The sequence below is a fragment of the Varroa jacobsoni genome, unplaced genomic scaffold (genome assembly GCF_002532875.2).
Source record: "Varroa jacobsoni isolate VJ856 unplaced genomic scaffold, vjacob_1.0 contig02047, whole genome shotgun sequence".
In the NCBI taxonomy this organism is placed as follows: domain Eukaryota; kingdom Metazoa; phylum Arthropoda; class Arachnida; order Mesostigmata; family Varroidae; genus Varroa; species Varroa jacobsoni.
In genome coordinates, this window is record NW_019214746.1 from 22,634 (window position 1) to 44,064 (window position 21,431).

The following is a 21,431-nucleotide window of genomic DNA, read 5'->3' on the forward strand; positions in this document are numbered from 1 at the left end:
ATGTAGCAGAAGCAGGATATAAAAATAAAATCCCGAGCTTCTATCCTCAATAGTCGTAATATATCATTTAAAAACGTTCGTTTCTATGTGCACGATATATACATCTCTATATGCAGAAGTTATATATCAAGTTGTCGCGATCGTACAACAAATGCAATGTTTAGTATAGGGCAAATCTGTCGAAGGTCATGCACATCCAATTCTAAAGGAAACATTGGAAAAATGAACTTCACAGATTGAAGACATAGATACGTCAAATGGCCACTGGAACAATCGGCATATTCACACGTGCAACACAACAATCATAATAGGCACATAAAAAAGGCGGAGGAGACTCCTGCATATGTCTACGGTAAATTACAACCATCAAATGTGATAAGTCGCCATTTAGCTGAAACGACATAGAGCAATTGTAGAGGCTCGAATATAATCTTCTGATACTGCCTGATCCATCATAGAATCCTTTCATATACGCTTTAGCCATACGTGGTGCAACGATTGCACTATGCAAGAAATCTAAAAAAAAAAAAACACAATATCTATCCTGAATGTTCACACGTTCCTAGAAGATCGTAGCAAATGGATTGACGGTTCCAGCAATATGTTTTTTGTTAAGATCAAAGCTTGACAATTTATTCTTGCTTTCCTTAGGGATTGTCTTACCGAAGCCACACCGCTATAAAGCCGCTTGTTTATGGCGTACCTTAGATAAAATTTCATTATGTAAACCACTTCTTCAATCGCGTTCCGTCCTTTTGAATTGAGGACCGTGGGACGACATGAGCTGTTCCTCTTTTGGTCAGGCATTCCAATAACGATAAGTTTTGCCAGCTTTCTAGACAATGAGTCGGGTTGGCGCACTCCTGTAATAAAGGGTATCATAATCATAATTTTTTATTATTTCTTTGACTCTATTAACGATTTAGGTGCGTCCTCTCTCACAAATGATTCAAATATCACCTGAGCGCAGATTTTTATCAACAAAGCGTTGCATTTCTGTTATTTCGATAGCCAAACGCTGAGCCGAGGCCTTCACAGTTGACTCGCCGGTTTTAGTGGCAGGACCTTGAATCAGACGTCGCCATGTTTAATCGTTTCGCGCAAAACTGAATACGGCAGCATTAGGGTTAACATAATTTTGCCCTCGTAAAGGAAGCTACCTTAATAAGTTCTCGTCGTTGTTAGATATCTTATCATGTTTTGATAGGTTTAGTAATGATAGGAGTAGGATTGCCGAAATCAACTTAATTTTCTTTCTACGCAGTTGTGAAATATTATTATATAAATTAAACGTTGCGCAATATTGTTCGATGTGCTCAAAAATTCATAAAGACGTTTAGCTAGATATGGTTTTGTTTCCTAACGTCACTAACAAAGTTATCTATTTCATAACATAAAAATAACGACTAGTGATTGTAGAGGCGTCATAGTTATTCATGAAAATTTGTAGCTGCAATGATGGTATAGCGTTTGTGACTAATTTCGCAGTCCTCGATACAAGCCATTCGGTTGGGCCCTGTCTCTAAGTGCTGTTTAATAGACTACCGCGAACATTTTCGCTCCCGGCCACCACTGCAGTTATCATGCATCGCAAACGCGTTGTAGATAATATGTTTGGCAGGCAGGGGCAAAGTTGTTCTAGATATCACTGAAATATCACTGCTGTGCTTGTTTGACGAACTATATTTAGCTTCTCTCCTAACTTGATTTACGTTGCTGGCCACAACGTTACAAACGACGGAAAAAAGGACCTGACCTATCTTCACCTCAAATGTCAATAAAATCTTCTAGGCTACTGAAAATAATTTCTCCCGGTACGACAAGGTAGTTGCTGTACCAAAAGAATACGCAGGCATCGCAGAAGTGCGGGAACGATCGTATGGTCGTTTCTCTGAGGTCGAGCCTGAATGGTAAAACGCGCGAAGTTTACCTTGGCGCGAGATGACTGTACTGTGAGAAGTAGACTATTTTGGGTGGCCCGGTTGATTCAGACGTAGACACGAGTAATGATCTAAAGTCATTCATCTCGGATCACCGCATGGAGTCACAATAAAGTCATTTGGTTTGACGTTCCAAGGGGTGTCATCCATCAAGCTAATAGTGAGCTTTATTGTGTCGTACCTCTTAGCGATCTCGTGGAGCTGGTTCACTAAAAGGTCCAGCGTTATTGTTCCAACTTTGAGTTTATCGTGGGCTAGTTTTCAGGTATTTCGAAGCTCCACCATAACTTTTATTGAACTAAGCAAGTATTGCAAATGGTATTACCATGGAGCGGATCGAATTTATCAGTTTGAACAGCGTCATGTCACCTGGCTTTCGATGGTGAGCTGACGGTTGAGCCAACTTAACTGTCAAAGGATTTTCTATTAGAAATGGCCAGTTTAAATGCATGAAACCTGATGAAGACAGATAAACATAAGATGAAGATGATACTTATCTATACGTGATTGTTATCACAGCGTTATGAAAGGTTAAAACCTTAAGCTGACTTGCCTTAGAGCATAGGTTGTTAACACTTGAAGGCGGTTACGTGCGTGCGTGTTTATCATCATGTTCACCCATGTCATTGGTCATGTTAGTTTAGATATGGGACTACTAGCGTTAAAGTGATGAAATGATAAGTAACGTAGCACGACTACTTCAGCTCATCTATGCCAGCTTCATTCGTCGTCATTCATTCATTCATTCAAATCTAGGAAGTTCTAAGTGGATTATTGAGAAAATCGACACCTCACGCTCCGACCTCGCTACCGGCTCAGCCTTCATGTTCAATGAAATTCAATGCATTGTGAAGTTGCTGAAGGGTAAGGCCACACCTTGTGTCTATCCGAGCTAGTCCAGACTTCCGTCACTCTTTTGAGCCATGAACGCTAATCATGTATTTGCTGCTTCGTTCTGAAACCTCACTAACTAGGAACGAACCCTTTGTAGGGTCAGTTTTCGCTGGCGAGTTTTTGCTGTTACTTCTATTGCTACCAATTACAACTGGTAATGTTTGTATGTGTACTGATTCAATTATTATGTTCAACAGGGTTTCTGCTTGGCTTGCTTAGTGTCCGATTAGCACCTCACGAAGTGGCAATTTACATGTCACTCAGCACAAGTCCCAGTAGCACCAGCAACTCCTAATGCCCGGCACTGTGACTAACTTCACTTCGTGCCTATTTTCTGCCTGCCTAAAGGTAAACGTGTCGAAATCCTAACAGGGTACGATCCGATTTCTGGCAGAGTACTTCCGAAGACGATCGACAGTTTGTTCGGTTGGTGCACTTTGACTGGTCCGGCTACGGCGGCTACCGAAACACGGTTTGTCTCACGCGGCCGGCAGAACACACAGCGCACGTAGCTACCCTCTGCGTAGCTGCTGCGAACATCGAAGCAAGCGAACAAAAACAGTCCAGTTACCTAGCCACCGAACGAGTGTCGTCTACGAAACTAGCAGATGACATATTGATTGACAGTCAGTCAGTCAGTCAGTCAGCAAGCACAGTAGCTATTGGAGCTCGCTTTTGCGAGCCGGCGGCCGGATGGGTTGTTAGAAGAAAGTGAGCTCTCTGGGAACCATTACCGTGTAGAACGAAAGACCGCAAGAACTATCTACATGCTAGCACAACGAAAGACTCTTTTCGTCTCAGAATGAGGTCTCATAGTCTTCTTTACTATTAGCTGCATCGGCATCGTCGTCAGCCAATCGCCCGCGCTCAGCGCCGAACAAGGGACATGAGCGATAAAACATGAATTTCTCATGGAAGACGCAGTAGTGGCTACGAGCACCAGACTCCCTGCGAGTGTTGCGATGCTAGCACTACAACGAGCCTCTATCTCTACATATGCGCTATGTAAAATCACTGCTGTCGTGCGTACGATACAGGTCCGTCGAGTAAAAACTTAAATAGTAACTGCAGTATCAACAAGAGCAGCCGCTGCGACGGGCGCTGGGTGTGCAACAACAGTAACTGTTAGTTAGCTGAAGTAGCATTTGGTGAGAATTGGAGACTCTCGCGATCTCATTTCGCTGTGGAAGCCGAAGGAGCAAAGGTGACTAATAAAGAAGCAGCGAATGAGGGGGAGCGAGAGGCATGGCTGATAGTGCGTCGAGAACGTGCTGACCTTCCCGAGCGCCTCTTAAGCGTCAAAGGTGGGAATGACTCATAGGTATTAGAAATGATTGTTGAAATAGGCGCTTGAAGTTAGCACATGTTACGAACTTCTCTCTGAGTTTCGCCCTTTCATAGCTTATCTTTCAGAAAGTTAATAGTTAGTTCGGCTTCGTAGAAGAGGTTTGCCGGCAATATGAAGCAGAGGGCGTTGGTTAGGGCGTCATAGGTGTTTTCCTGTTATTGTTTCCGTAAAAACAGTTATCATCGTGTCACGGGGCAAGATTATCGTTATGAATCAACACTGCTGTGAGCGACAAATTATCTAGAAGACAACCACGCGGTAGAGAATTCGTCACCACGAGGCACAGCATTTGTATATCTCTATATTATAGCTAGCTTGAAAATATCTGTTAACTTTACCATAGTCGAATTTTCAACTGGTTGAATTTGACGCACTCCGCATGCCACCGAACGATGGATGCTGTCTGCTTTCCATTATTCTCGTAGTTAGCCCTTTAGTAATGTCTCCGTGCCGTTTTTCCGTGGAGGAGTTGTTGATTTTCGTACGTAGCCTACGTAACCAGTGAACGTCGGATGCAATCGAAGCAAAGCTCAACTTATTCGTATTAGATTCTGCAGCGCGGCCTACTTCCACAAGCAGCTATTCTAGAGATCATAACTTTAATTTAGTTGTTACAAGCGCACGCTAAACAGTGTCATGTAAATTAAACGCCAGTCGATGGTTATTTACAAGCGTCAAGCCTCCATACCTGTAACAGTGTTTCCATTTGCTGGACTTCTTTAATAAGATATAGCAGGCCAATCAGCTCCAGTCGTATCGGCTCATTGTCTACCAGAGCCAAAAGATCTGATATCTAACAGAGCAATGCTAACTTTCAGATGTGTTCTCTGTTAGCCTTTGCCGTAGGTGTTCCGTCCGGGTGCTTTGCGGTGTTTCCTTCTCGAGTTAAGTGGCTGCCACAATATAATAGTTCTGCGTTGGTCCTCAAAGCCAATTGACCCCCATGAGCAGACAGATTAGCGATCGCCAAGGCAGGACGAGCGGGTCGGCCTACGAGCTCGATGGAGTTAGGAAGCGATTTTGCAAAGTTCGCAGACGCAGCTACACGATGGCCGTGTTCTGATACGCTCAGTCGACGACTGCGTAAAGGATCGATGGCCAGAACGGCTGCAGCGGGAGCAGCAGCGACAAATGTAGTTCGTTCGCCACTGCACAGCCTCACCACAGTGCAGTGACGGCGCAATTCTACGCTTAGCAATGAATTGAATACTGGTCACAATGCTAACGCTCGGAGGGACAATACGAGGCAAATTAGACGCACCAAGGGCCGCTGCTACTAATGCTACTAGCATGAGAAGCAAAAGGTCGCCGATATTTGTGACGCAGTGATACCCCCTGGCAATAACTGAAGCTTTTGAAGAGCTTGGCCGCCATCGACAGTAGCAGCGGAAGCACTCAAAGACCTCAAAAGCAGCAGCAGACGAAGTACGAACCAACGGACGGAAAGGCCTGAAAATACTGCAGGATCAGCGGGCCAGTTCACCGATGGGTTTGCTAGAGCTCGTGTATCTGTAAGCGCTCTGTCGGCTTTTTCTAAAGACGCCGACTGAAGACCTGTGCTCTGTTTTGTGGTCAGCGAGAACTGGACCGAGATTGGCCAATATGTAACCCTCCAAGCCCTTTTAAGGCACCCAGTGATTTGGGCGAAACGAGATAATTTCTCTAGCGTATGTGGTATAGCTGATGCTCATTGAGGTGAACGTCGAGACTCTGCTAAATAGGGGTGAAGTCCTTTTACTTCATGCAGTCGAAGGAAATAGGCGGCCGGCTATCGTTTGAATCGTTTGTGGTATCGACAAATGATCGACATGAAAGAAAGCGCGTTTACTACATTGGTGAAAGGCGGCAAAGTTTCTGAGATTATTGATGTGTCACAACAACACGGTACAGATAAGCAACCGACCATAGAGATGCAGGACACTTCGGCAATAATTTATAAATGGCGGGTAAGCGTTAACTTTAAATCTCTTATTTATTGGGTCATATAATTAGAGTCCGCCTTGCTTGTCTCTCCTGTGAATAAATAAAGGAGTCACGCAGATATTCAACCGTGGACCCGAACAAAGCAAGTTGACTTTGCGCTGGTTCAGAAAAAGCTGTTTCCTGTAAAGCGACAGATAAACCGCTCTTTATTGTGGCTTTGTACCATTCGCACAAACAGTCTCTTCAAGACATTTATCGTTAGTGATGATAGACTTCTGAGTGCTCGGATAGGTTTAGTACCTCTTAAGGACAACAGTGCTAGGACATAAATGTAAATCTGACGGAGCTTGCATCCGCTTGATGGTCTTAGAATTGCCTGCTTGTAGAAGGCGACAATCGGAACGATGATATGCTTGGTTCTTCATAGTAGATATTTTGTGCACGGACGAACAAATGAATGTAACAACAATTCTTCATTTAGATGCTCAGCTTTTAACTGCTGACTCCCTTGGTAGCTTTTTGTTCCGATTCATCTGCCATTATTATTATTGCCAGGACATGTTTAAGTATACGATTTGCGAGTTCTGTGAACACTAAAACCGTTCGAACGGTTAGCTTCCAGATTTTGCTATAGGCCACGTGATGGCTTCCACAGACCGTTCTGGTACGCGCCTTTATACAGAAGTGACAACATCGAGTGTTCTCTCGCTTTCGAAAAACTAACTCAGTTATTAAAGATAAATATACTACAAAATGAAATAATTTTGTTCTCTGCTGTATTTCGTTCCCTTATTGTAATACTGTTCATAATCTACTCGTACTATACACAAACGGTACGATGTGAGTGAGCTTCCTGTGGTGGAGCAATCTGCGCCCGTCAAAAAAGTGCCATGGACGATATAATGACCATTGAAAGTAGCGAGTACGCTAAGCTTTTCCAACACACAAAGCCATACCTCTATGTATATGTATGTATATATATTGTATACTGTTCATTCGCAAATTCAGATGCATCTCGCTCGTGCTACCATATTAATCATGGCTGTATGTTCAGAGGATCCGATCTGTTGGTGGCGTAAGTCGAATTAATTACGGCCGATGCTTCTGGAGCGTTTCCACTGCCAGAGGCTAGCTATTCGTATAGCGGCACGCTCGGAAATCCGGTGACACAGACAGACAAGGAACCCGACTTTCACCGTTTTGCTGACCGAGTCGGCCCGACCCGACGTCCTAAACGCTCTCAGTAAAGCCAGTTCAGTGGCCGCAAATTAACCAGTGGTCTTCGTTCATCAGCTGAATAGCTTACGAGGTCATAATCGTATTTTTCAAGTAACACTGACGATCATGTATTCATTTATGTAAAAGAGCTACTTATTACTCGGAATAGGCAAGTAACTTAAGTAAGTTAACTAATGAGCGTAATGTAGCCCTAGCAATGAACACACTTAGGAATAGCACCGCAACTGGAAATGATGTTGAATAAGTAGAGACATTCGTTAACTAACGAGATCTGTGTTCATTGCTCTATCTAGGCCCAGAGGCTACTCGGTACATATCCAAATAGTACTGAGCTTCTTGTGCAGTCCTCGAAGAGGAGTTTTAGATGGACGGACAAGCCGGCAGGCGATCAGTAGCTGGTAGCCACTGGGTCCTAGTCGATAACTTCTGTGAACGCTAATATTACCTTACTTCTTTTTGCCAAAACCGCTACGACCATGATCGGATGTGGAAGTAACTGGGTACTAGAATCGGTTGGGGGTTTCGTCGTTCGTTTGGTCATCTGTCGATCCAGTGTAGTCCGGGGTATTTGTTTGGGTTTCGGCGGCGAAAAGAATCCTACGATAATCGTAGGAAAGAGGTGTCTATTTTCCGAACGGAACGTGCCAGTAGGCACAATCTGCCAACAGTAAGAGACAAGCCATACGAGCAAATGCTTTTGTTGTATTGGGAACGATGTATGAAGCTAGCCTATTCCCATTTATGCCGTATGTACCTACATGGTTATCTATCTGTAGGCGTACCTAGTTACCGTTTGAGTATGTTATCGTTTGTGCACGTCGAACAGCATCTTCTTCGATGATTTGACTGTGTTCTTCTGGCTGACAAGTTGACTTCCTTCGAAGCATGTATATACGTACGGGTAAGATGGGTCGGACGGCTTCGACGGTCCAATGTCAGCTGATTAAAATAACATTAAGATCATATCAATAAGCTAGATATACGTATAAACTAAACTCGGGCTAGATCCGGTTATCTTCAAACGCTTACGGTGGCATAAAGTTGGTCGACTAACACCGGATGAGAATCGTTGACATTGGGATGCTTGTTTTTGATAATTACAGATAACATGATAATAAGTGATTGTCCACGTGGACTATAGTTGTCGCGGTGCTTTAAAACAGTTTTACTCTGAGGATATTATGATACATTAATCATAATGAGAAATACTCGATTATTCTAAATTAAAAACACTTCATATTTTTAGTAATAACAATCAATAAACAGCTTACAGTCACATAGTGCCGCTCATTGCACGCTATAATTTATATCTTTTCTTCGTTCGCAAAAACGGTGATGATGAGTATTCACGTGAATGTATTGCGCAACGGAGTAAAATAGGTGTTTGCGTTTTATCAAAATCAATATTTATATATAATATATAAAACGTTTGGCTTCCTTTTTACGCTTTTTAGTCGAATAGTTGTTAATAGCGATATTCTTGATAGTTGAAGGTTAATATCCTGACGAATCATACTGAATAGTCAAAAGGTGTGAACGTTCGCAGACCTGTCGACCTTAGCTACCACAGTTCCGATCATCGTCGTCGTCGTCTTACCTCAGTCCAGCCTACACCAGTTCATCCTCTTAAATAAACCACCTTAAATAAACTGACGGGTTTATTCAAAGCAGTAGCGACCGCAACAACTTGATCCGCCGCGGTGTCTAGCCTTTATCTCAGAGGAAAGCTTCCGAACCGTTCAAACAGGTAACACAATTGCACTCTAATCCTTGACGTCGCCCAATAAAATGGGCCCCGTTCGTCAACTCGGCGGGGCATTTGACTCGTTTCAGCCGATGTACCATATACTGAGCTAGAGAGCTGCATCAGCAGCGTCGTTCATCTACGAATGGATTCCACGCGAGTTCTCTAAAGAGTCGCTTTGAAGACAAGTATCTGTCTGCTTATGCAATGGTTCAAAAGAACCATTGCTAAGCTGCTCACTAAACTCAGTAGGAATAAATGGTTAAATATTCCAAGTAAAGCACTTATCATAAATCTTGATGATAGCCTCATCTAAGACTGTCGACAACTATCTAGAAACTAGATACTGTGTAAGTTCCAACTTTCAAACCAACTAAATCCTGTTCAAAGGATATCAGCCCGTCGAGTCCAAAGGCTTGGAGGGACTGCCGAAAGGTCTCAAAGGGCGCAACTGGACGACCTAACTTTATGCGTATAAGGGATTTAACGCGTATTCAGGTTTTTCACGTTTCGACAAAAGTCAGAGACTATTAGAGTTACTAGAAAAGCTTGATCATAGTGGCTTCCAGTCGTATGCGTTTTTCGTGACCCCCCGCTGGCACGCGCCGTAACATTATGCGGTAGTCTAGCAATAAGTCTATGAACCATTGAGCGACAAAAAGGTGACAAAGCTCGTCGTAAAACTGTCGTCCCTAGTGTCAATTGCCGGTAGCTGACGAAACGCTTTCATATAGTAACTGTTGTTTCTACCTGAGCGTTTGTTTCTTCAGGAGTCACGTGCTTTCATCTTGCGTTTAAAATCGATTCGTTATTTTACTGAGATCGGCAGCGCTGTATATATTGGTACAAACTCACTATAGACAAGCTCCGAGATCCGACTGAACAGAACAACATAGAAACCGTGCATGTGTCATACAATTTGTAGCGGATTGAAGAAGGTGGTAACGGATCTTCACTTGTGTAGCTTAAAAATAACTTATGCAACTTGTCAAAACACACAGTCCCAAATCAGTTTGTAAATCCCTTACCAAAGGACGTGTTAAAGGCTACCCTATGTTTATTCGTATGTGGTTGTATCGTATTAAACTCAACTTGAACGAGTCGATCGACTCTTAAAAGAACTGCAGACGGAGTATTTTACTCCGTATAGTTACATATAAGTTAGCTCGAGCAATTTTATACACATATATATATATATATATATATAACATGGTAAACAGAGCGCGAAGACGCGTTACGTAACGTTTACTCATAGGTGCATAGAAGATGGGCTCATGGCAGATTGCGTCGTTCCTTATGGGATCGTTGCTTGCAAAGGTCCTCGGCAGGACAGTTTAGAAGGTCAGCGTTCGGCCACCCAAGTGAAGATATTTTATCCCAATCATTGACAGTGACAGAACTGGCACAGCGATATGTTTACTTTCGTACCGCATAGAAGACAGCTCATAAATTTGATCTTCGTAAATAAGATTTACCTTTGAGGGTGGCACGAACGGTCTATACTATAATGATTGGTCCTCGTTCCAACTGATTGCCAGCTAAGGGGCATATTGTTACGAATCGAGTTTCTTGTTTTAGCGAGCTGGCGCACTTCGAAGGCATCTTCTAGGGTTATGCAGGTTACGGGAAACTGAATGTTCTCAGATTGTTCAATTACATTAACAGCGATGAGAATGAAACGTCTAATGCTGCACCAAGATGCAGAATCGCGTCACCCTATCTGTAGAGATTGCTCGCGTTCAGATTCACAATAGGCAGATGCTTCCTAATAGAGCACCAGGTTCATTGAGAATGAGTGACCTGCGAAACGTTGCCGGCTGAATACGGGTAAAGCGGCTTTGTCTGATCAGAAGAAGCTCCGAAGGGCCACTTATAAGCTGGTTGCTTCCCGACAACCCTACTCAATAGAGAATACTAGCTAACCTTTGGCCATTCGACATATTTGCACAATTCTTATTTTCATCGACTTCTTTTTTTGTCTACGGCGGTAATATATGGCTCTTTTTGTCCTTCTCTATGCTGACCTTCTATATGCATATGAAGCCACGGTCTTTACTACAAATTTAGCGCGAAGAGCGGCAAAAGATTATCGACGCAAGCGCCCATCAATAATAAAAAACAACACCCTATTTCAGGTTCAGGTGCTAATAATGTCTGCCCGAATACGATCTTGTCTTCTTCATACTATTTTTTTATATTAGTTTATAAACCGTAACAATCATCTATTTTTGGGTAGAAGTTTCCATGGATTCTGCTGTGATTCTGCATTCATTATACAGTGCTCTACTTCAGTGAGCTTCATTAATTTGGCCATTTATGCTGCGATCTTTATATAGCTATGTATCGTTTAAATGTCACTTATTTGGTGAAAACACATGCGAAAAGAGCTAGTAATTCAAAAAAGACCCCTAGCACTGTCTTTTCTGTTCGTTTTAGAAATGTTTTTTTAGATATTAGACATTTAAAAATTAAGCGTCATGAATCTTTTGTTTTCAAGATAGCATAGATAGAAGAGGCATTCCAAGAAAAAGATGAAAATACTTTTCTCTCGGTTACTACTTATATTAAACGATATGTGAGCAAAGAAGATTGACCCAGGTGATGCTGTATTAAATTCCGCGACTTTGAAGATCTTCACAGCGTCATCATCCCGATTCGACTGAGAGATCACCTGGAAGCGAGACACATGAGTATATTTGACTAGAGACATTTGCATAATGCCTTTAAATTTTCTGTGGAACTATACCTAAAACATGTGGCTTTCATGTTTCCGCCAAGCATGTACAGGCGGACTAAGCTGTACAGCGAATGTAAAGAGTAGTCTGCAGTGGCAACATAACATAGAAGACTAATGTTGCTGCTGATTTGACTCTTGGTACAGGCTCTTGTGACCTAAAACTGACATCTTCGCAGTAACGTATGTGTCGTTAAGCTCGAAAAAACGCAGAAAAAAAAAATGCTCAAACGTAATCTCTTCTTCGGGGGTGTTTGTCGCCGGCTACAATTGTAGAAATCAACCCCTTAATATACTTAGTTATTTATATATACCACTTGTGTTCCTTACGACCGTTTCGTTAAGCCAAGTTTTCGATTGTGCCAAAAATAATATTACCGCTATTATTCTAATTATTGTGTAACCATACTACATAGGCGCAGTTCGTAGCAGTATTTTACGTAGTTAATAACGGTGAAGCAATACAGAAGACGTGATCATGACCTACGATAGTGCTATATTTGTCCATCGCTTGTTTTACCCACTGTGTAATTTTACGATTTCAAGCAGACTTCAGTGATCTTCTTAAGGAAATACCTTAAATAGCATCCCTTAAACTACGTATGTGGTAAAGGACAACCCTGGTCTCAGCCCAACAAATTCAAAAGAGCACTTATTTATACATTATGCCTATAGCTATTATTGAACATAGTACTTCGCTTGGGATTAAACATAGATACGTGCGTTTCCTACTAGCTGGCGTATTTCGAAATTCGATCAAGCGCGAAGTAAAGGAACTTGTCTCGCAAACTAGATGGCTACATATAAATGAAATAAAACAACAATTGCCGTTCGTAACTTCCGAAATTACACGGAAAGCTTAATTTATTTTTTGTATATGTTCCATTAGCTATAACGATTGCGGATATATGGTCCGATATTGCGGAAAGATGGTAACATCTACCGATATAAGTTGGCATCGACGCAAATAAGGCAATAGGCAGATTTCTCGTAGAGGCTTACACCTCTATTTATAGCAGTTGCTCAAACTGCATGGGCTTTTAAATAATTCAGGTACCTTCCCTTCGTTTCGTTCGTTGAGGGCTATTATCGAGGCTTGTAATTTACCGTCATATTGGTAATGCAAAAGGAACTCAGCATGTCCAAGCCCAAAGAAATAAAACAGTTTTTTGCAATTCAATTTATATTTATATTATCAAATTGATGTATCCATTACTCTGTACAAAAGATACATTCAGATTCTACCCCAAACATTTGATGCTTAGGTAGTAGTAGTAGTAGTAGTAGTACGGGTAGTAAAAAAAGAAGCTACGACGTATTAACATTATATGTTATGCCTATTGGGACGAATTTACGTAGCATAGTGTTGTAGCTCTATCCGTTTTCTCCTCATTCACTAGTCACGGGTCATTTCTTGGTGACTCGTTAGCTATTGTCACTAAACCCCACATATCCCCGACAGCTTTCACCCAGTCCTAGGCGTCCTCTCCACTGGAGGGCGGAGCCATTCTGAGCGACCTTAAAAGGCTTCGAACCTGATCCACAAGTAGATATCGATGAGTGATCCAAACGCGCCACTATTAGTGCTCTCCGGATACGTTTACAATCCCTGTGTCTGTCAGAGATAAAGGAGTCACAGAAATTATTTCTACGGCAGAGGAAGACGTGTACATACTTTTGTGTGAATCTGCACCTTATGCAAGCTTGACAAGGTATAGAAATAAAACTTATTAGCAGCCAATGTGAACTTCAGAGCAATATCGATGATTAGTAAGCTAAAAGGACATTATAACAATAACTGTATTTACAGATTTATCTATTTGTTAACATTTTATTCCCATGAAAGGACGATGTAATCATCCTAAAGTCGCCCCCGGTTTTGGCAAAGCTTCGTGTCTTCATTTGTAGCATCAACAGGACTTGAGTCCTACGTAGGTAGGCACCGTTCACTAGAGCACACGCAAATAATATTTGCTTACACTCAGTCGTTTGTTTCTCCACTCGTTTACTCTGTCGTCATTGTCTTCGTCCATCACCTAACTCAATGTATTTGTAATTTTCCTTTTTCCAGATGCTGTTCGATACTTCAGTTGAACTCTCATCTGACTCAGACTCGAGCTTAGACTGTACCCGTAAGCGGCGGGTTACTGACCACCTGACTCCGCTGCCCGACCCTTCTTCAGCGCCATCGTCACGGGGCGTCAAGCGCACCCGTCGCCTTCGTGCCAACGACCGCGAACGAAATCGAATGCACAATCTCAATGATGCTCTTGATCGCCTCCGAACTGTGTTACCAGCATCGAACGATGATGGTAAACTCACTAAAATTGAGACGCTTCGCTTTGCTCACAATTATATCTACGCACTAAGCGAGACACTGAAGATGCTTGACGGACATGTGGATCGTTTCAATCCAGCGTTAGCAGCTTTAGCGCTACAGGGCTCCCAAACGAAAACCTGTGACGCTACATTGAAAGCCACCATTCGCAAGGAAATTGAGGAGCAAATGACCACGACAACGTCGACTTCGACAGTAACAACAACATGTGCCACCGTACTTCCTTCGTCAAACGATTTATTACCTCATTGTCTTTCACCTCCAACGCTTACTTGTTGTGGTCAGCCGTTCGAAGCAAGGTCGAGTCCTCTCGAAGCGTCGACCTATTCTCTAATCTCACCCTCGTCGTCGAGCCAGGACTATATTGAGTGTTCCCGGCTAAGTTCACCCTCGTACGATCAGATCTACTCCTGTTAATGCCAGTGCTTTGTTCTTTCTCTAGTTACCTCTATTGATATTTACTGTTTACATACACACACGCATCTGTATGTATATGAACAGAATACGAGCGAGTGTATGGAATTCCCGTGATCAACTTCGTTGCGGAATCTGTTTTCCCGTCGTTTGAACCGTGTTGTATTGTTAACAAAAAGGGCAAACAGAAAAATGTAGCTATTTTTTTAGGGCTATGTGATAGTTCGTTGCTTTCGAGTAGACTATCATTTAAAGCCTTAAAATAAGTATGTGTCTATTCGTCAGACTTTTCTGTACAATGGTAACGCAGTTGGCGAGGAAACACGTGAAACATACTCATAGTGCGTACTCATTGTCTAAAATCATTTCCACAGTAGACACGTATTTGGCGATGACTACCTGTGTCGCCAATTGGCTCTACTTTGAACTGATCTCCGTGCTCGACATTCCTTCAGATACCCTGCACTGCCATTAATGGATCCCCAGTGATTTACAATTATTTGTACATAATATATACCTATTAGTTGATGTAGCAGTAGAGTAATATCAAAAGTGCCTCAAATAAACTAATACTTGTTTGACGTTGTTCAAAAATTGTGTGCCTTCCGTCTAAATAATAAATAGGCTATCGAACCACACATTGTTGGAGCCTTACCTAAAGTTAGCGTTTTCGAAGGAAAACTTCTGCACATCATCTCCTTAATTTTAGTTTCTGTTGATAATAACGTAGATTTCAAAACCAACAGAAAAAGCGTATGCAAAATATTCACGACGGACAATTTTAGAAGATTTTTCACTGATTTGAAGAAAACCTTGAAATCCTTCGGTGGTACCCTGAGTAAGGGTTGCCATCCGTCAAAAAGCCCCATGTGCATCCCTTACCCTTTGTTCTTTTGAACTACATTGTACAAATATGTAGTATAATTTGACGTTAAAAGGCAAGCCAAACTCTGGTTAGTTTCCCCATAAAGTTTTCAGAACATATTACGATGTTGACGGCAGTAGGTCCTTTTACCGACTGCTCTTGCTACGCCAGAGGGCGTATAGGTAAGACTACCCTAAGCTTGTGTCAGCAGCGAGTAGTCCCTAGACATCGAGATCGATATATTATTGGTCGTGCCTTTTGAACCTGTTTTATTGCTATTTCATATTAGGTGGTAAGGATTGGCACTATTTGTCTTAATGTACAGTGAATAATTAGCCAGCCGTATAACTCTGATAACATCTTCAATGGCGAAGAAAGCATTGGCCTTTTACAGATAATAACGTGGCAGATCAAACAAAGAAAGAGTGTTAATAGTAAAGTTGAGCGAACTCGCAAACGCCGTTGATTTGATTATGAGTTTTAAGGTAAATTTGCTTTAGGGTCTAATGTTCTAAGCATCTTGCGAGTGGTAAATGTATTTATCTTGTATAACTCGATTATTCAAAATGAAGAAATTAATTCTATCATTATGTCTGAGAAGCTGTTAGACCCAGATCTTTATATATAAGCGAAGTTGTTACATTATATTTACTCTGATCGTTTACAGTTTTGAACTACGTTTAAGATTGATTTATGATTGTTAGAGAATTTTATCAAGTGATCATTTGACATATTGTAAATAAAAGATCTGAGTTAGATCAGTCTTACGCAGCTGATCGATTATACCGCAGTTTTGTTGTAGCTTATAGAAGTTTGTTTAGAACAATGCAAGTACGATTTCTGCTGGCACATACTCTTGAACATCTGCAACATTCAGAAGTACATCTTCAAAAGATCCGCGCTCTAAAATATTCGAGGTTTTTTAGGTACTGATAGAAACGGAACACCCGAAGATCCGCTGTTGAAATATGTTCGCTGTATTGTTTCTCTTGAATGTTCCCAAACACCTGTCGTTGTTTACAGATTTGCCTCATTCAATATTTTCTCGACGACATGATGCAGATTACACTAGAAAACTTAATAGAGCACACCTAACTGGAGTTTTTTCTCAAAATAGAACGAAATGCCCTTTCGATTTTCGTTTCTCAAAGTCAAAATGAGCACATGCTACCTACTCTAATTTTTTCCGCTACCTATATCCCAAGCGAGTAACCACAACCTCTTTTTATTACTCTCCGAACATCCTACAAGCACACCGATGCCAACCCGCACCCCCTTCTTCCAGCGACAACCCCAACACTTCCTCCTTATTATCCCCTAGAGACATAGCGACCTCATGTAAATTTTGTGGTTCCTAACAAACTATTCGTTCCACTACATACACACGCGCACACGCACGCACGCACACGCATACGCATTTCTCTGAATACGTCGCTACGTACATGACGCAATATTGGAAATGCTCTCCCAATATTTCCCCCTATCTGATCCTAGAAAGCCGCGAGTCTTAAGCGGTTTTAACGCCACTTAGCAACCCTGTGCAAAATGTCTAGAAACCTGCGGTGCGCCTTGACTACCCTTTACTCGATGCATACCCATTGAATATCTCTAATTCCCCATCTTTTTTGAGTCAGTCTGTAACTCCCTCAGTTTCCCTTGCGCCTTGCTCAGCCAAAGCCGGCCTCGTCGGCTATTAGAGCGTCAACAGCCATCTAAACAACAAGCAGCGCGCTGAAGGCTGTCACCGGCAACGAGCAAATGGACCACTGCCGAGTTATGTCGAGAAGCGAGAAGCTAATCGCACAGAATCACACCAGTGGCCGCTAGTCCGCTGCGGCCCTCGCTCGCCGTTGATAGCTGTACCGATAGCGATACCGGTGATGTCCTCGTTGGCTTGACGAAGTGCGCAGTACCCAAGCTAGAAGCAGACAGGACAAACGAGAGTGAGCAGAGCTGAGGGAGAGCCACATATAAAGAGCCTTTCGTGAAGGAAGCAGGAAGGAGCATCAGGCGAAGGACAGCGCGATGATAGAACAGCGATCAAGTACGAGGGATCAATTGATCGCAAAGAAGTTCTGTTATTTGGCTCGCATTGTTATAAATCTGCTGATAGGTGCGTCTTGCTGCTGTTTCAGTTGTTGTTGGCTGTCTGAATGATTATCATCGTGGTCGCGGCCGTAGCGCCGACATTTGTCATAGCGTTTACCGTAGCTCGGACTCTTTTAGACCTTGCTCTGCTGAACGTCAGCAGACATGCACACATACACTGCTCTGCTCCGTTTTCAGTCTAGATAACTATGGGGGCGCAGATGTGTCTGCGTGTGTTTGGTGAGCACCGAAATCGAAGTTCGGAGCTCTCCTGTCAAAAGACTTGTTCCTCCCCCACATTTATCTTTAGCCTGAAAAGCCTCGCCCTTTCAATGGGATAGGTACAGATTGCTGGTATTGCTCATGCTAGCGTCGAGAGCAGCACTGTACAGTTCGCTCGATCTCTTAGAACCAATAAAGACTGACAGAACACCGTGGTTCTGAAGAAGTGAGTAGGCAGGACCCTATCCGCTATAAAGGTGTTGAGGTGGATCTCATATTTCATCAGATTCTACGAGGCCCTTCCTGTAAAGGCTTGGATCAAGGTGAACGAGAGCAATATACTGTGTGCCTGCAAAGGCAATTCTCCGTCATTGGGAGCAGGCTGTTGACGTCCTCAAAGACCTAGGAAAATAGACCGGCTGCAAGCAGTGGCCCTGATAAGAACAACTTATATTGGCGTCTTATAAGGCTGTATACTTCCTAATCAATGGCTGACAGGGACAGTTAGTTGGTATGGAAACATCTGTATTTGTTTTATTTCTAGAAGGAAATTAGCTGCATAATGTACAGACTTTTATTCTAGAGATAGCTGCAATAACCAGATGTTCTAAATTATCTATATTCTTGAGATTTTGAATAAGGCAGAAAGGCGTAGCGGTACCCTAAACGTAATTATCGCTAATGCACTTCCCACAGAATCCAACAAGGCGGACATTATCTTAGGAATAATTCCTCAGGAGTAAGGGCTATTTAGAACAATTGATTATTACGTCTATGTTCAGCTTTGAAATCTGCAGAGCGGGTCTCCGTTTGCATACAGATACGATCTTTCGCTTAAAGGCGCGAACATGAAACGAACATAAAAACATGACCTGATCTGATTTTATATATTTTCAGGGAAATGACGCTTGATTGTTTGGACCAAAGTTAGCTGCAGCTTAGCTTAAACAGCGCAATCTGCGGCTGCGAAACCAAGAAGCGCTGATCCGAGTCCCGTTACCGTCTTTTGCAAAAAAAAAAAAACAAGGCGAGAATTGTTGCGAAAAAGCATAGTTTCCTATAGAAGTAATAAGATACCGTACTAGAACGAAACTATCGATCATACCCTGCAGTGGGTCGGCCGTTCTTGGTTTTGGTAGCCCGCGGTAATAAAATAGGGCGCAGGAACTGAGCCCTAGCTGCACCACGCAGCCTTTTCAAGTTTATCAGCGCTCTTCTGTTCAGTAGAACGAAGTTAAGTCATCTGTGATCATTTAATTCAGCCTGTTTTACTCAGTGTTGCCAACTGTTTCTATTATTTTCTGACATCTATCAACGGTCGCCTCCGAATGGTAGAGGTACGATCAGCACTGTTCCTCAGAATTCTGGTACTTTCACAAGCTTATTTCCGTGTTCTGTTGTTGACGTTCCTAGTGCTTGAGGTCTACGATCTCATTTTGCAAACACACTCGTATTAGACGTAACCAAGGTGTGTTGTTCAAGGTGTTCTCTGCTATCTAGAGCAACTATTTCCCATGCAGGAACATCTAAATCGCTTTAGTCGCTATTGCGCTGCGTCCGCTTATCAGTTAGTGCAACTTATCGATCAAGTGCGTTAATCTCGCCATACCTTAAAACCCAACTAAAATTGAGCCCATAATGGGCCCTGGCTGCCCCAGGCAGCCTTTCCAACCGAAGCGCTATGCTTCTCAGCTGAACGAAGCTCGTTACACCTTCGTTCAACTGAAAAGCGTCTGATTCCTATTCATAATCATTTTCGTTAATCGAAGCAACCAGCGCGGGGTGTTCTCGCTATTATCAACAGCCGCCGCTGGCGCTATGTGTCCCCTAAGGAACATCTGAAACCTAAATCGCTCCACTTATATACGAGCGTAAAACGCACTTACTTGCGTCTCTTCGCGTAAAACCTACTTGAAGTCAATTTCTGGCATTTTTCAACCTATTATCAGACGTCTGTACACCGGATATAACTAAGTTCAACTCAGCTCCACATGAATATAACTTTCCCAACGCGTACAATAATGGTACATTTTAGTATTTGTACAATCTGATACAATAAATGGGCGGGGAGCTATTGGGCGGTGCCACTCTGGTAAGTAAGAGGACACGCGGATATTGGGTGCAGCATGAGCGCAAGGGAGGACCAAGACGAGTACGAATAGCTTGGTGAACTCTCGAACAACGAAGGCCAACTTCTGTAGGGCAGTAAAACCTTTCGCTTCCTCGCCTGCAATGGCAACTCCAATGTTAGATGGAGAGTGGCGGGACGTTAACGATGTTAGGTACGTTTCGCTGACTTACGTGTCTACACTAATTTTTATTACCTCATGGAGGCATATAACTGTTTTTAACTGTAAATACGATCGACCCAGTAAGGTACCCTCTTAAACGATAGTATTTCGTATGTCGCTACTACTGGGTTGGAGGTGCTATTGGAACACTTGTTCCTGCCTGGTGAACCCTAATACAAAACGATTTGTATTTGGAACTTAACATTGAAACATATACATCTATTAATGTGTACCACTGAAACTCGTAGTCAGACATGTTATCGCCAAGCAGTTACAGGAGTATATAGACCCTATATCCATTACATACTTGTAAAATATAACTTCGAGTTTTCACTTAGAGACGAAATACATAATGTTCATCACTATATCTGCCTATGTCGGGTTAACGTGACAGTCAATAAAAACGTAACCAATATCGATAATTGCATTACTTTCAACATGGATACTATGACAACTAACATAGATGAAGTAACGAACGTACCGTAGGTCATAGAATCTACGCTTATGAGCATTTCTCACCTACCGACGAAACGCTTTGGGAGCGTTCGTAAGTACACAATTAAAGTACAGCATCTAGTCTAATCCATAACCAATTCGGCTATAGAGCAACTTTTGTAGACGCTTCTTAGATGGCGCTGGACGGATATTGCCAATAACTTTGCACCGTTCTCTCCGATATCCGTTTTTCCAAGTTTCGACTATCGTCAGAGCGTGAGCTACTACCCAATCGCGCAACCTGCTTTTGGATCACAATCAGAGCGCAAGATAAGCTGAATTGATCTGCATAAAAAGAGCTGATACAGTAGCCTCAATAGACGGTGCTGGTAAAGACACGCATCGTCGAGGCGATGACTAGCTGACGATTCCGATCCATTTCGAATAGATGTTGCCGAGCGAAGTCAACTCAAGCATTTGTTGAAAAGGAAGCCCGAGAAACAGTGCCTATTCGAGGCGGTTACTCTACAAGAACGGCGCATCCCTCATTCATATATATATATTCGCCTATACAAATCTTCTTCTACCCAAAACTAGCAGTGATCGAATGCATTCGATGCGCGACCCCATGGGCGTGCCTCTGTCGCAGACGACACCGGGGCGGTCTGTTGATATTTCGCTTGTTGACGCAGTCCAACACTCTCAACCCGGCGACTAACTTTTCGTTTACAACTCGACTTCTGCATCGTCGATCTGTGTTTCGAGATTGTGCAATACGAATACATAAGTAGCAACGACGAAGCTTCTACTGAGCGGCACCAGAGGAGCGCCTGCCATAAGCTGGGGTACAGCTTGACCCCGCGTCTTTAACATTTGCAAAAGGAAAAACTAGGCTTGAAGAGAACTCGTCATTTATGGTTTCGTCGCTTGCTATTGACTGCGATTTTTCTCAGTGT

General features: G+C 42.6%; 1 protein-coding gene across 1 annotated transcript; it reads left to right on the plus strand.

The window, feature by feature from the left end:
* The first annotated feature begins 13,222 nt into the window (after positions 1 to 13,222).
* On the plus strand, positions 13,223 to 15,135 carry LOC111272349 (uncharacterized). The gene is made up of 2 exons (XM_022853763.2): positions 13,223 to 13,534; positions 13,894 to 15,135. The coding sequence occupies exon 2, from the start codon at positions 13,894 to 13,896 to the stop codon at positions 14,575 to 14,577; it is 684 nt and encodes a 227-aa protein (XP_022709498.1). The 5' UTR covers positions 13,223 to 13,534; the 3' UTR covers positions 14,578 to 15,135.
* The last annotated feature ends 6,296 nt before the right edge of the window (positions 15,136 to 21,431 follow it).

Coding starts and splice junctions, on each gene's coding strand:
- LOC111272349 (XM_022853763.2), top strand. CDS start 13,894: ATGCTGTTCGATACTTCAGTTGAACTCTCATCTGACTCAGACTCGAGC.